The 14,930-nt window shown below is 32.0% G+C and overlaps 2 protein-coding genes across 3 annotated transcripts in view; one reads left to right on the plus strand and one right to left on the minus strand.

The window, feature by feature from the left end:
- Positions 1-499: 499 nt before the first annotated feature.
- LOC106467839 (rab9 effector protein with kelch motifs-like) lies at positions 500-10,320 on the plus strand. Of its 2 annotated transcripts, none has more exons than XM_013928218.2 (6): positions 500-621; positions 1,332-2,082; positions 4,141-4,250; positions 4,629-4,954; positions 5,674-5,763; positions 7,528-10,320. In XM_013928218.2, exons 2-6 carry the CDS (start codon positions 1,729-1,731, stop codon positions 7,623-7,625), a joined length of 978 nt encoding a protein of 325 aa, XP_013783672.2. In that variant the 5' UTR covers positions 500-621; positions 1,332-1,728; the 3' UTR covers positions 7,626-10,320. The 2 variants fall into 2 exon arrangements, with proteins under 2 accessions (XP_013783672.2, XP_022251745.1); XM_022396037.1 differs by lacking the exon at positions 500-621 and adding an exon at positions 782-858.
- Positions 10,321-11,565: 1,245 nt separating this feature from the next.
- The window catches only part of LOC106467838 (E3 ubiquitin-protein ligase RFWD2-like), a 29,985-nt gene continuing 26,620 nt past the window's right edge, over positions 11,566-14,930 (minus strand). Inside the window, exons 16-19 of the mRNA XM_022396039.1 lie at positions 14,026-14,114; positions 13,548-13,607; positions 12,777-12,821; positions 11,566-11,703 (exon numbers count right to left, since the gene is read on the minus strand). Coding sequence (XP_022251747.1) covers positions 11,686-11,703; positions 12,777-12,821; positions 13,548-13,607; positions 14,026-14,114 — 212 coding nt within the window. The 3' untranslated portion in view covers positions 11,566-11,685. The remainder of the gene's footprint in view (positions 11,704-12,776; positions 12,822-13,547; positions 13,608-14,025; positions 14,115-14,930) is intronic.

Raw genomic sequence — 14,930 nt, forward strand, 5'->3', positions numbered from 1 at the left:
ATTCATAGATGAATTTTGAACTTTGCTCCGGATCCTTTTCAATTGGAAAAGTCAAACAATTCACCCTCAACGATGAGAAATATTTGTGTATTAAAATGTTACTCTTGATAGTCAATTATCTAGAAAGCAACAACATGTTTATGTATTTTTAGTTTTCATCACATGAAATTATCAGGTTAAGAATGTTGATTTGACTGAAATTGTTTTTCAAGTTTATTTCTTTCGGAAACTGCTAAAAAACTCAAGTTGATATATTCTTTTATATTGTTTAGTGATAGAAATCGGCTTATAAAGGGACTTTTAAAAAGCTTGTAAAAACTCACAAAATATTTATAAATATGAACTTTTGCGTATTATTTTAGGAGTTCAAGGTAAACAAGTATTTTTTATGAAATTTTTCTAGTTTTATTTCTTTTGTGCTCGTTTGTTTCAATTGAATAAAATATAATAGAATATTAATATTATATAGAGCTTTAGTCACTAGATGGCGATACTTGAACAAATTTGATTAGCAAAGTACGAACTCATTGTGTGAAAACAAATTATCGTTTTTGTTATAGCTCGTAAAATTCTTAATGATTAAATATATACAGTTTTAATGTATATTATATTCTGTGAGAGGTAAGCGTCTTATCTATAATTTTAAAATATTTAGTAACATTTTTTTGCTTACCCTATTAGAATTACTCTTAGGGTAGTTGTTATAGTACTAGTAGTAGTAAACTAAGTGAGAATCCATTGTCTTAGTTTTATTTTTAAAAGTCAGCAGTTGTACGGTGTGGCAGTAGTTGCGGGAGATTGCTGTGTGACACATGAACTATGTAAATTGTTGCCTGTTGGGCGTAGGCTTCCTGTAAGGTGTGTGATATCACCGTAGATATAGATTAAGTTCTGTTAGAAATGATTTTAGGAACATTAGTACTCTTGATTTGATTAATTTCTTAAGTTCAGTAAAACCTACACTTTAGATTGTAACATGTACAAAGTTACTTATTATAGTATATAGAAATTCAGGTAAATTAATCTTTAATTTATGACTTGTAGTTGTACAGACTTTAAAATTTAGGCTTCAAATAAGTTTAATTGTTGTAAAAAATTCTAGTGAAAACATGTAGGTAACTTGTCCCAAGCTATAAGTGTAATACTGTAAAATATTTATGCTGAGGCACATTTTTATATTAACTAACCCTGGTTAATGCAAAATTTGTATAGTACATTACTATGTTTTGAACTATTAATGTAAGATTTGTATATTTGATTTTTATTTAATTATTCTTTAATGGATATTAATTAATCACTAACTAACTGAATGTTTCTGTTTATTTATGTAGCCTACCTGTAATATCTACATTGTAAATGAGTAAGCCCAGATCTATGGTTCTTGCTGAAAGTTTATATGAAATCAAACAGCGTTATGAAGATACTGCTTTAGTTTTGTTCAGAGAAAGACAAAATAAGCCACGCCCACTTAGCTATCTCAGCATTGGAGAGAGTAGAAAGTGTTATGCATATAGTTGCCATGGAAACTCGGCTGTGGTAGTCTATAAGAAAGGAAATATATTGACAAAATCAGATGAAAAATCAGTCGAAAGTCAGTTTTGTGTTATTTTATGAATACATATTAAAGATGTTTTGTCCTTTTTTTTTTTTTTGTTCTAAGAGATACGATCATTCCTTTTTATCACTGATACTCGAGTGAGTGTAATCATTCTAGTCGTTAAAAAAATAATGTTTGACATTGGAAATGATCAGTGTGTGTGGAAACAGTTGACTACACGGGGAAATACTCCATCAGGTAGGGTTGGACATGGTTGTGTTTTCATGTCATCCTCTGAATCTATGTTTATAGTTGGTGGAGCCAATCCTGAGTGTACCTTTAGTGACGTTTATTGTCTTGATTTGGATGGTTTAACTTGGACAGTTGTTGAAACTGTAGGATTTCATGGACGCTACGAACACGCAATAGTTAAAACTGTTCACCCCAAACCTGGTATTTTGGTATTTGGTGGAGCAGATACTAAAGGCAACAAGAACAGTATTCAAGTTTTGGACTTAAAAACAAAAATTTGGGAAACCATTCAGGTTAGTACAAAAATGTATGTTTACTAAATATATCATTTGACAAAAAAAGGAAATCTTTATTGGGATTTTTCTTTACAAAATTACTGTTTCCAACTGCTGCTTTAATTATTTCAAACAATCCAAGTTTTGTGTGAGAATAATCACTTAGTTGAATGTAATAGATTAATGAACTTTTTAATTGATCGATCATCCAGCTCTACTTATTATCTTTGTTTATTTCAAAAAATAACTTTGTAGTATAGTATTGAAAAATGGCTACAAAATGTATTTTAAATGGTCAGTACTTGAGAATGCTTGTAACAAACATTTGATCATATTGAATAAGTCTTAATGACTAAATTAAGACTTAGAAGCAAAACTTGGTATACACCATTCCCAGTGAAGTCAATGAGATGTAGGATTGTGACCAAAAATAAAAGATTTTGTAAAATTTGAAATAACTAAAAAAAGTGAGATTTTTTAGGGGTTTCAGATATTTTATTGAATAAATAGACCACTTTTGATTTCATGGCATTTTTTGTTTTGTGAAAGCTGCTTTTTTCCAAAATGGCCAAAACTGTACAAACAACATTTTGCATCATGTATATATATATATATATAAAATCAGAAGTTAGCATAGTGAAAAACTAATTAGAAACACTATTTTTGATTAATTGTTTATGTCTCATTAATCAATATAATTGCTGCTTATAGGTAATTGATTTTTATTGTTTTCTGTTTAATTAAATTCCTAAGTTATATTCTTCTTTTTTTGTTTTGTGGGGCAAGTAGAATTTTTAAAAGGGGTTTTTAACCAGTCTGTCTCTCGGGCAAGAACTTTTTTTAAATTCCACACTCGAGCACCAAATCACCTAAAGATCTAACGAGAAGCAAAAAACCTCATTTACAACAGCCCTTGTGAACTTGGACTCCAAGACAATGGAGAAACAAAAACCAACAAATGTTAGAATTCAGGAGAACAATAGACAAGACTGTACTACCAATCTACCTGCCAGAGAAGAAGAAGAAGACCACACAATAAATTGGAATAATAGTAAGTTAATTGATACTAAAAATACAGAAGAAGAAACAAGATAAAAGAAGCCTTCTTCATCCACGTTACAAATAACACGCTGGCCAACCTATCACAGAAGTCAGCGAAACCTGGATACCCTCTTGAAACCATTGATATAAGTTGATCAAAATCCCAATGAGGGAAGATACCAGACTAGTGGATAGCACACCAGCCCCCTCTGTCAAGGACACCCTAGATCGAATCACAGCCATCAAGATGGCATCAGATTAGCAGCCAAAGTATACAGGATAAAACAAGAGTTGGACAACATAATCACTGAATTGATATAATGACTTATTTATGAGTAGTAATTACATTGATTAGTATCACATAAACTAATCAATATTAGTATTTTGGATCATTCCGTTAATTAAAATTAAATTGATTTTCACAAAAATAATCAACTAATCAATTCTAGGGTTTTCAGTCCTATTATTCCAACAATTGAAATATTGGTATGATATTTGTTTGTTGTTAAACACAAAGCTAGATAATGGGCTATCCGTGCTCTACTTAACTTTAAAAATAGTTTTTACTTTAAGTTTGTTTAATGTTGGTGATTCAGGGGTGTGTGATTTGAGGGTCTCGGGTTTGATTCCAGTTGTCCCAAGCTTGCTCGCCCTGTCCTTGTTATAGCAAGGCTAATAAAGCAGTCTGCCACCGTCATTAATTTTGAACTGCCGACTAGAGGGAAGACAATTGGCTGGTAGCACCCACCACCATTTTTTTTGGCTTGTATGTACCATAGTTTGAGTAACACTGTACTAATAGATTAATCAAATGTACTTCGTTAATGGGGCCATCCATTAATCAGTTAGAAAATACCACTCATCGCCTATATATAGTTAGGGACCGGTATCTAGTAATTAATAAATCGACTGATCATGTAGTGATTGATATCCAATTGCCACAATTTTACTAAAGGAATTTTTTAAGTTAGTTGTACCAATTAATTTATGCTTCAAATGGTTCTACATTGTAATCACTGTTTTCAACTCTTGCAGGTAAAAGGATATGTGCCATCTCCACGCACCCACCACTGTGTAGCAGCCACAGATAAAACTCTGTTCATTTTCTCTGGAGGTAATCTTGGTTCTCAGCCTGTGGTGGACGAGTAAGTGAAATGTTGTTGTATTAACTAAGCCTGATTCTATGAACTAGAACGTATAGTTGTAGGCTTAATAATAATAATTCAAACCTTTGAGAATAACATTATTAACTTGCAACTTCTACACACACACACATATATATATATACTAAACAGTTGAGGAAATAAAAAGGGGTTTTAATTAGTCAGTAAGATATATATGTATGTTTTATTTTTCTTACCTAGTGTTGAACTCTGAAAAATACAGGTTTTTAATCTTTAATATCAATTACCTTTAGATTGTTAACTTATTTTATATATATATATATAGATGTATCATAAGCTAAGAAGAGTTTTTAGTGAAAATGTGATTGTTGTACGTCTTTTCTTAAACCTCTCTTACAGAGATGTATATGTATTTGATCTTCCATCTTACTCGTGGAACAAACTTAGCGTCAGTGGCACCTGTCCCCCTCCTAGACTGGGTCACATACTGGTTGCTGTGGCAGACCAACTCTACCTGCATGGGGGTATGGTAGGGAGCAGTTTTTATGACGACCTCCACGTTCTTGACTTTTCTACGTGCAGGTGGAAAAGACTTGATCCAAAAGGATGCGTTCCCACAGGACGAGCTGCTCACGGCGCAGTTGTAGTAGAGAAAGACTTCTATATATTTGGTGGACTTACCAGTGGAGGAGGAGTAGTAGAGGATTTGTACAGATATGATACGAGTACCTTATTTTCTGTTTAGTAATAAAACCAAATTAAACTTGTCTCTCTAGATTTTAAAATGGCTTCCATTGCTTTAGTTGTAAACAGATGTTATATTTTGGGAACCTGGTTATTAATGGATCCTGGAAGTGTCATATTGTGGGAAGTTAGGAAGGTTTTTGTGATTTTCAGGAATGTTTCTCATTACCATAGAGAGAATTGTTTTGGAGTAAATGAGAGATATCATTACAGGTGCCCAACAGTATTTTTCTTTCTTTAATGATGGACGTTAAAAAATATCTTAACAGTGTCATTTATTTAGAGTTCAGAATGTTGGATCACTGACAATAAAAAATCACTTGTAGTCTTCCATGAAAATATATTTTATAAAAAAAAAGAGAATTTTTTTTTACTTTCTCAAATCACCATCTTTCCAAAAGACCACCAGAAATGTAGCTTAATGTGCAAATGTGCAGTAGGGAGTTTTGGTTATCATGTCTCGATGCATAATACATATTTATCATGTCAGAAAATTTGCATATTGTCTTTTTTTATAAATCAAGAAATTTTTCCTTTGTTGGAAACTTATCTTGCTTGTCATGTCTTCATGTATAAAAAACCATGTTCATAGCAGTTGAAGGGAAGTTCCAGTAACGTACAGACATTCTGTAGCATTTATCTTGTGTTTCCAGAGTCTTAAACTTATGATGCAGCTCAGTATTTCTTTTTTTTCCTGCAGGTTTGGAAACATGGTTCAAGATTAACTGTGGAGATCAAGTTCCTCGTGGCCGTCTAGATTTTGGAATTTGTCTCGTGGAATTGCCATCAGGTCAGTTTCCATATCTAGTTGTTAATATTTCTCCAAAATATCACAAATAATAGAGTAGTCCATTCTCTTTTATTATGATGCCCCTTTAAATCAGTACATACTTAGAATATTCAATCCAACTTCCACTAAAACAACACATGACAAATATCATTTGAAGAAACATTTGACATTCACTTGGTTTTTAAAGTTGCATGAAGACTTTTGTTCTTTACTCGGTTATAAAGCAATGATTTCACAAAGACAGTCTTGGTTTTAGAAATGATACCTCTCTGTACATTTATTTAGTGAGTACAAGATGCTGACATTTCTCATTTATTCGTAAAGGAACTTGACCACTGTATCTACATAACCTTCTCAATTTTACACACTCCAGATTAGCTCTATCTCTGGATCAAAAGTGGCCACAATTTCTATATCCAAATCCAGCTTCATGTTTCTTTGTGTCAGTCTCTTCTTCAACTACTCTTCATGTTACTTCATCTTTACAATCTCCTACAACAGTCCTCTTCCTCTTGTTAAGTCAAGATCCAGACTCTGCTTTTCTTTTCCTCACTACAAGTCTTTCTCTTGCCTTTACCTGTACTCACACCTGAAGGGCCTGCCACAGGACTCTCCTCTCTATCCAAGTCAGAATTTCTCATTTTCAAGATCACTGGGAATAGTCATTTTCCTGGCTCAGAAGTAAAGCAACGAGGCCTACCAGAAGTAATGGGCATGGTCATTTTCTTTGTTTCAAAATAGGGGTTCAGAACACTCACGGAAATCACATCTTTCTTCTGTCACAGTGGGGGGCTCAGATTGAAGATATTTCATTAACAGAAGTACTTTTAATTTTATTTTAAATATATAAAGCATACAAAATGTCGGATCGATCGTGAAACGGAACATGACCTACAAGCCGATATATCAGCAGCTCGTCCAAGTAGGAAAACGAATGCGCCGATATATAGGCTGCTCAGAGACAAAGGAATCTGACCACTGTATCTAAGTAACCTTCTTTATTTTACACACTCCAGATTTGTGAAGATGATTAAAAGGAAAAGACAGGGTGGGTCTAGCTGCTGTGTCCTCAGTAATCAGTATAATAAAGTTTATGTTATGCTACTTGGTAAAATATGACGGGGCTCTAGACTTTTACTCTGTAACATATCTAACAGATAATAAAAAATGTGAAACCTGTATTCACATATAATCAATCTTTAATGTGTGTGAAGAATACTACATTACTATGCAGGTTCTTGTATACAACTTTATCATACAGTTCCAGGTTTTAAATATATGTGTGCTTACATGTTTGGATATTTTAGAATCCGTGTCAATATATACATTTGATGATTCTGAACTTTTTGTGTTTAACAGTCACTTAAACATCTAGTATGTTTATTAACACACGGTGATCAAGATTATTGTTATACCATTCACATTTAGTAAGTTTCTAATCATTTTTAATAGTAGTTCGAACAATTCTTATTTCATTGTTGGTATAATGGCAAGTAAATGAGATGACAGCTATACCAAAGTGATGATAAAGAAATACATATTTCCTACATAAGTGGTGCCACCTGGTAGATTTGTTTTCTAAAAGTGTAAGTGATAAATATTTACATATTAATTAACAAAACAAACCATATCTAAAGGTTTTTTACAGATTTCATTCCAGTCCGATAAATGAATGAAAGTTTTCCTACAATAAGTACTGTATAATTTTAAACAAGGTAGTGAATTTTTAAAACAAAAATCTTTTTTTTTCTTTTAATTAATTAGGAAAGGATGAGAAGAAGAAGAAGCAGTGTATTTTAATACACGGAGGGATGGATACAAATGGCAAAATATTTGACGATACTTGGGTCTTTCCGCTGTAGAATTCGACAGTTCCTGAACCAAAGGCTTATTTACACATTATGTCAAAATACAATGCTCATGTATTTAGGCTTTACCTGTAATTTTGTATAACACCTGGATAATTAAGATGTCCTGTTAATGGCTACCATAACATCAAAATGTTCGCAGTCAACTCTAATTTCTTTTTGTTGTTTTTTTTGCAATATATAGATATTTTGCAACAACTAAAAACTTTAAAACTATATGACAGTAACATTGTCTTTTTGAGAAGTTGTGTCATAAAATTATAACTTGGAGCAGGTGCATTTTTGGGGTCTGTCTCGTAATGAACACAAAGAGAATTTCGTTTCTGTGCAGAACAAGTATCTGCCCTCACAACAACTGAAAAACATTAGCTTGATAAATATTGATTAGCAGGCACGACATCAACTTCTTATGCCATACAACTGCTTCGGGTTTCAATGTTGATGTGATCAAACATAAAATGGCCGAGTTTCAATCTGAAACCTACAAAATATGCATATCAACTAAACTGATCTGTAATAAATTGTACTGTGATGTACATTAAAGTTTTCAAGCTTCTTTTTAAAAATAAACTTATTATGGCTTTTTATACACATTGCTACGTATGACCTCCAGGTGGCTGGTAACTTTGTGATTTTTAATTTTATAGTAGCAGCTTAAAATCATACGAATATTTGTAATGCATTCCTAGGTTAAGTCTAGAAGGTTCTAGTATGAATTTCATGCACCAGATTGTGGTTAAGTCTAGAAGGTTCTAATATGAATTTTACGCACCAGATTGTGGTTATGTCTATAAGGTTCTAGTATGAATTTCACGCACCAGATTGTGGTTAAGTCTAGAAGGTTCTAGTATGAATTTCACGCACCAGATTGTGTGGATTGGTTGTTGTTGTTTTTTTGGCTTCAGATGCCATTTGATGTGATAAGTATTATAAAATACTTTTAAGGATAGCTATTTTAATGTCGATAAGTTAGAAAGTACTTGTTTCAACAGATTCTGTTAATAAAGATATAACTATATTTTACAATGCTGTTGCAGTTCACTGGGACATTAACATGTTTTTTTAGAGAGAGATATGGGCATTATATGCCGAAAAGACACACTACGGCATATTAGAAATGAACGTTTTGTTAAAACACAAAGCTTCAAAATGGACTTATTTGTTAGATGTACCCATGACCTTTCAAGTTCAGCTTCAAATGAGTAAGTTAAGAATCTATTAAGAGATAAAGCTGTATCTTAGAAGCATCCATACTGGGATTGAACCCAAATTTTAGCACTAAGCCCTCTGGCCAATAGAAGAAGAAGACTAAAAATTTGAGGTATTTGTTTATCCTTCTATTAAATGATGTTACTATGTATTAATCTTTAGTGAAGGTGGAATTTCATTAGACAAAAGAATGTCCTGTTGTTTCGTAAATGAAAAGCTTATAGAAACTATATTTTCATTGTACGTCAGTGTTCAGTAGCTCTACAGTGAGATCAGACTGCCCAGAATATTTCTCACGTGGTTTTTATCTGTGACTGTGCATTTATGTTGCATAATTTAGATTGAAAAAAAAAAAATTGACATTGGTAAATTTACCCATTTCACATATAGGTGTCAGACTGCGCAGCATGAAAGTGTAAAAAAAGAAAAAAGTACATAATAGGCATTACAATAGTTGTGTTGTTTAATGATCAATGTTTTATCTGAAAATGTACAAGACTTTCCAAAGTGTAAACAAATCATTCTGATGTGTCTTATCCTATGGTATGTGAACTGACAATATACATTGCTTCTGCTATATGTGTAAGTTAATTAGACACAGAGAGGGGTGTTGATCCTATGATAATGATAAAAAGTTTGAGTGTCTAAGCCTTACAACCCTACGACGTTATACATGATGGCACTGGTTATGTCGGAGCTTCTCTTTTGACTGTACGTAGAACACGACTTCCGAGAGCTTGTTGAGCAGCCCAAAGATGGTAGTCCGTGGGAGATGTCTGCTAATGGTATGGTATTAATTTTCTTTGTACTTGTATCTTTTCACAGGAAGTGGCACACTGATGTGGACATTTTGCTGGATGCCTTGTTTTTATGAATTAAATATAGGAGAAGTATTTCTTTGCTTTATAGTGGTGTCAGCATAAAAGTATTCAAAGTTAATTATAGCATTTTTGTTGACTCTCCAGATAATTAACTTACTACTACAACCATAAATCCACTCTTTGAAAATTGTTTGCGACACTCAGTGGATGCTTCTTCCAGTGTAACAATATACGTTTATTTGTGACATGCCAGATTTTGCTTTTACAACTTTTAATTGTTGGTCTTTCATTTAGTTGTGTTTTTGGAGAAACACTGGCTGTTTTTGCTCTTGTAGAAGTCAATCTGTGTGAATTATTTTATTTACAATGCCAAGTGAAGTCCCTCATTTAACTGCAATGGACCACTGTGCTTTGGTTTTTTTGTGGCCAGATTTTTAACTTTTCTCCCTGCCTCCAGTGCGTGCATGTAGCTGGTAGCCAGTCATGGAGTAGCTTTTTTTTCCTGTTTTAATCACATCTTTATTTTACTGATAAGGTTCAATGCTGCAGGTATCTGTTTTTTTTTTGTAATACAGCTTTACTTATAATAACAGAACAATAGAACTTTGCATCAGAAGCCCCTGTAGTTACAAGTATCCTTCCCAGAAGGAGCCAATTTTAAAAAGGCACCACTTGTACTTGCAATATGAGGCTCAGGGACAAGGTGATTGAATATACAGCTTGGTCAACTAGATCATGAACAACCCTCTGTAGATTTGGAAGTCTGCACGTTACTGATGAAAACCGAATCGACTCGGGTTACACCGAAATAATCAGAATTTAAAGTAGCATAGAGAACCTCATAACCATTACTACGTGTTTATATCAATATTATCTGTATGAAATGCATACAAGCTCTAGGATTGAGCTGATAAAACCTACTACTTCAGTGACGCATACTGTACAAATTTGTTTTTAGCCAGTATGGTGTATTTTAATATCACAGCTCTTTACAAAGATTCTAGAGTAGTATCGTGATATTACACAAAACAGATGTTTAGTTTTAAACCACTTAGTAGCTTAATTATCAGTCTAATCTTTTCGAACTGAGGTCCAGTGTTAGAAATTTATACTAATTACATGTGATTCATTTTAACTACACTAGTCTTTTTAATGAAGAAACTGTGGGTCACTTTCTACCTGAATCAGAACACTATAAATATGACCAGGAATGACCCATTATTTTTTACTGTAGTTGTTTGTCACTCTGTTAAATTTATTATCAAAACAGGGTTGTCCCCAGATAACTGTTTTCAGTAAACCTTGGTCATCATGTGAAAAATGAGACTTGAAGCCTTATGGCTGTTACATAATCGTCCAGTTTTTGTATTCTTTGCTCATAATTTAGCATCTAGATTTGATGCCGTTTTGTAATTCATTTTACTTTAGCCTTATCATCATAAATCAAAATATTCTTAGCACTCTGGTAACTTTTTTTTTATATGGTATGCACGTTTAAAAGTTTATACAAATATATAATTTTTTTAATTTCATATATGCATCCAAGACAATTTATTGGAAAGCAAACTTCCAAACTATTTATTTCTGTTTGGTTTACTATTTATGACGTAACGGCACTGAATTTATGTGGACCATTTATACAAGTTAAAATGTATGCTTAATTCTTGTAGAAAAACTACTTCGCATTTTTTTGTGTGTTATAATCTGCATTGTGTTTTGTAAGTAAATAACTTACTTTGAGATAAATATGTAAAATAAAGGAATATTCATTAAATTACCTTCTTGTAAACTTAGTTTTTTTTTAACAGACAAGGCTTAGGCGTTAGTATTTTAACGGAAACTTATTCAATTCTCATCATTGCATTGAGAACTGTAACTTTTCTTTAAAGGAAACAGATTTTCATACCTGGTTATTAAGAATTTATTGTTAATATAGATGGCCAAGTATCTACAAGTTTGTACTGTATCAGTGTTAAGTACTAATACCTGGAGATGATTCACTTTCGTTCCTAAATTCTCTAACTTCATACAAGCTCTAGCACCTGTAAAAAGAAAGAAATGACATTCATAATGATTCAAAACACAAAATCACATTCAATATATGATGCAAAATTTTTAGTCAATAAAGTAATGGTCACGAAGACCAAGTACACTTTAAAAAATGTGTTTTTACTGATACAGCAGAATATCGCGAACAATAAACTACCAAATACTCGGGAATTCTTGATAAGTAGGTTCTAAAGGAATGTTTTAAATTTTCAAAATGTTACCGTATTTTAAATGTGAAGATGTTTTCTCCAGAAATAATTGCTTTAAAATGAATTCTCTACAATTACTTAGAGTAACTTTTCTTTATTATCCTCCCTCGAGATAATTAAACAGAACAAGCTTGCATTTTAAACCTTCTCTAAATTCTTGAGCAAAAGAAATCCGTGGGTGGAAACAGAACACAAACAATAAATAATTTTCATTTTTAATTAAAATGGGTGGCAACAGAACACAAACAATAAATAATTTGCATTTTTAATTAAAATGGGTGGCAACAGAACACAAACAATAAATAATTTGCATTTTTAATTAAAATGGGTGGCAACAGAACACAAAGAATAAATAATTTGCATTTTTAATTAAAATGGGTGGCAACAGAACACAAACAATAAATAATTTGCATTTTTAATTTCTTTCTTGTTTTGTGCTTTTTTTAATTTTACCATTCAAAAAAAAACATCGCTCACTGTACATTATTCTCCAAATACTATTTTGTGTCACATTTTCATTTAAAAGTTAATTTTAAATCACCTTTTCAACTTGTGTTGATCTCACGATGAAAATGACAATGTAAAAGTTAACTCGTGAGGGTGTAACAATTAATTTTTTTCTTTTCCTGAAGTATTGGCGATCTTTGTGGGTCGGTCAAATATTAACAAAATCTATGATGTGATATAGAAAACAAACTGTACACACTGTTTTTTTCTTTTCTTTCATTCTCTCTCTCTCTCTCTCTCACTTAAAATCAAAGTTTTCAATGTTATTTTACAAATATGAGTCACTATGAATTTATTTCAATACAAATAATCAACTGAAGAATAACCAGTTTTTAGACATACGAACTCACTTTGATAGTTCCTTGACTGTTAGCCGCTACAACAACATTAGTTCCCTGCAATTGAGAAGGAAATAATCTGTATGAATACCTGACTGAAATAATTATCATATGATCTGGTAAGAACTTTGACTGAAATAATTATCATATGATCTGGTAAGAACTTTGACTGAAATAATTATCAGGTGATCTGGTAAGAACTTTGACTGAAATAATTATCAGGTGATCTGGTAAGAACTTTGACCGAAATAATTATCAGGTGATCTGGTAAGAACTTTGACAGAAATAATTATCATATGATCTGGTAAGAGCTTTGAGAGAAATAATTATCATATGATCTGGTAAGAGCTTTGAGAGAAATAATTATCATATGATCTGGTAAGAACTTTGACTGAAATAATTATCAGGTGATCTGGTAAGAACTTTGACTGAAATAATTATCAGGTGATCTGGTAAGAACTTTGACAGAAATAATTATCATATGATCTGGTAAGAACCAATCTTGTGACAATATTTCTCGATATATAAAGCACAAACACACCCTTAATATTTGTATAAACCATTGAGACAGAAACCTTCATTCTACATGAAATATAACTCGTGCACATGAGATACCTTTAGCAAACTAACACTGCAAAATGTCATGATTTATTGTACTGTACTGTGTTGTATGAGAAAAGGATTTAATTAGAACTCTATTAATCAGAGAAAAGCACATGCAGTTAAACAATAATCTTATGTATAATTAATCAGTTTTAATAAAATGACAATAAGATAAATTACCATTCTCCAGCAAACGGCACTAACAAATTCATTTGTTTCCTCGTCCTTTTTGTCCTTCTCCTTCAAAACAGAAAACACATTTAAAGTTATGTTGGTAAGAAAATCATTTTATCAATCTGGACAAATCATGAAATTAATAACACATTGTGGAACAACAGTTTGTTTCTCTCACAAAGTAAGTTCTCTTCAGGAGTTGAGCTGGGCAGTTAATTAAATTTACGAATTACCAATGACTAATGCCACAAAGATAATCGATTCATCACAATTAGCATTTCCAATTATTACTACTTTAGATTATTCCAACTATTCAAGTAATCAAAATATTGAAATTATGATTTTTCTTGCAGGAACATTAACAAGAGTTCATTCTAAATGAAGAGCCGAGTTTCACAGCTTAAAAGTAGGTAAATAAATAACTTTATATGACATAATGTAAACTAGCAATTAGATGGTCACGTTCTTTTCACCCCTAACTTACCAAGACACTTCGCACTGTATCAAACTTGAAGGTCAACACCTGCTTGGACATGCCTTTGTAGTATATGTACAGGGAATTGTTTTCACTTCCTGTAAAAAAGAATTTTTGTTTTAATCTCTACGTCTTTAGTGAATCCTATATATCTACTCGATATGACAATTATGTCATCATTTCTCAATTTTTATTGTACTGTATTTTTTATGGAACTTGGAAGGACGTTTTATCTCAAAATAGGAAAATGTCTAATAGAAAAATATTTCTATTTGCTACAATTATAAAAGTTTTTCTTTTCCCCGTAAAGTATGAGGAGAGTAAAATGTAATAAGAAAACTGAAAAGTTAATAACACTGAATCTGAAAGAAACCAATCAGCCAGGTTGAAGTATAATACCATAAATAAATTACAATGTATGATGTTTCTGTTTTGGAAGATACATGGAAACTAAAACAAAGAAATAGCATAACAAATTTTCAACCAGCACATCGCACACACTATTATTGTGCACAACAACTGGTAATGAATTGTTGTTTATACAAGACTAAATTGGCAGTGTTAAGAATAAGCTAACGTTTCACAAGGATTATTTACATTAATAGGTTTACCACCAACCTCCAGTAGGATTACATCAGCTGTTTAACATATGCTATGCATTAATAGTTAACAAAACCCGATAAGAAGCAAAACATTGAAGCATGATTCTTTTCTGACCAATCATCACACAATCACAGATGTTCACAGAAATATTTTTATTCCATACTAAATATCATGTGCTGATTGCTTTAAATTCTTCATTCTTAACAGATTTGCAAAATTAATTCACCACAAAAACAAATCACTACACTGTATATACACTGAGTGGTCACAAGTAAATAGACACCTAATTTTTCGTCATTTAACTGATTTAT

This window comes from Limulus polyphemus, unplaced genomic scaffold (genome assembly GCF_000517525.1).
Source record: "Limulus polyphemus unplaced genomic scaffold, Limulus_polyphemus-2.1.2 Scaffold2761, whole genome shotgun sequence".
Taxonomy (NCBI): Eukaryota; Metazoa; Arthropoda; class Merostomata; order Xiphosura; family Limulidae; genus Limulus; species Limulus polyphemus.

Excerpts from the sequence above, each read along its gene's own strand:
- LOC106467839 (XM_013928218.2), top strand. The coding sequence starts at position 1,729 with ATGTTTGACATTGGAAATGATCAGTGTGTGTGGAAACAGTTGACTACA. Across the intron at positions 2,083-4,140 it reads AAATTTGGGAAACCATTCAG|GTAAAAGGATATGTGCCATC; the intron begins GTTAGTACAAAA and ends CAACTCTTGCAG. Across the intron at positions 4,955-5,673 it reads TTTGTACAGATATGATACGA|GTTTGGAAACATGGTTCAAG; the intron begins GTACCTTATTTT and ends TTTTTCCTGCAG.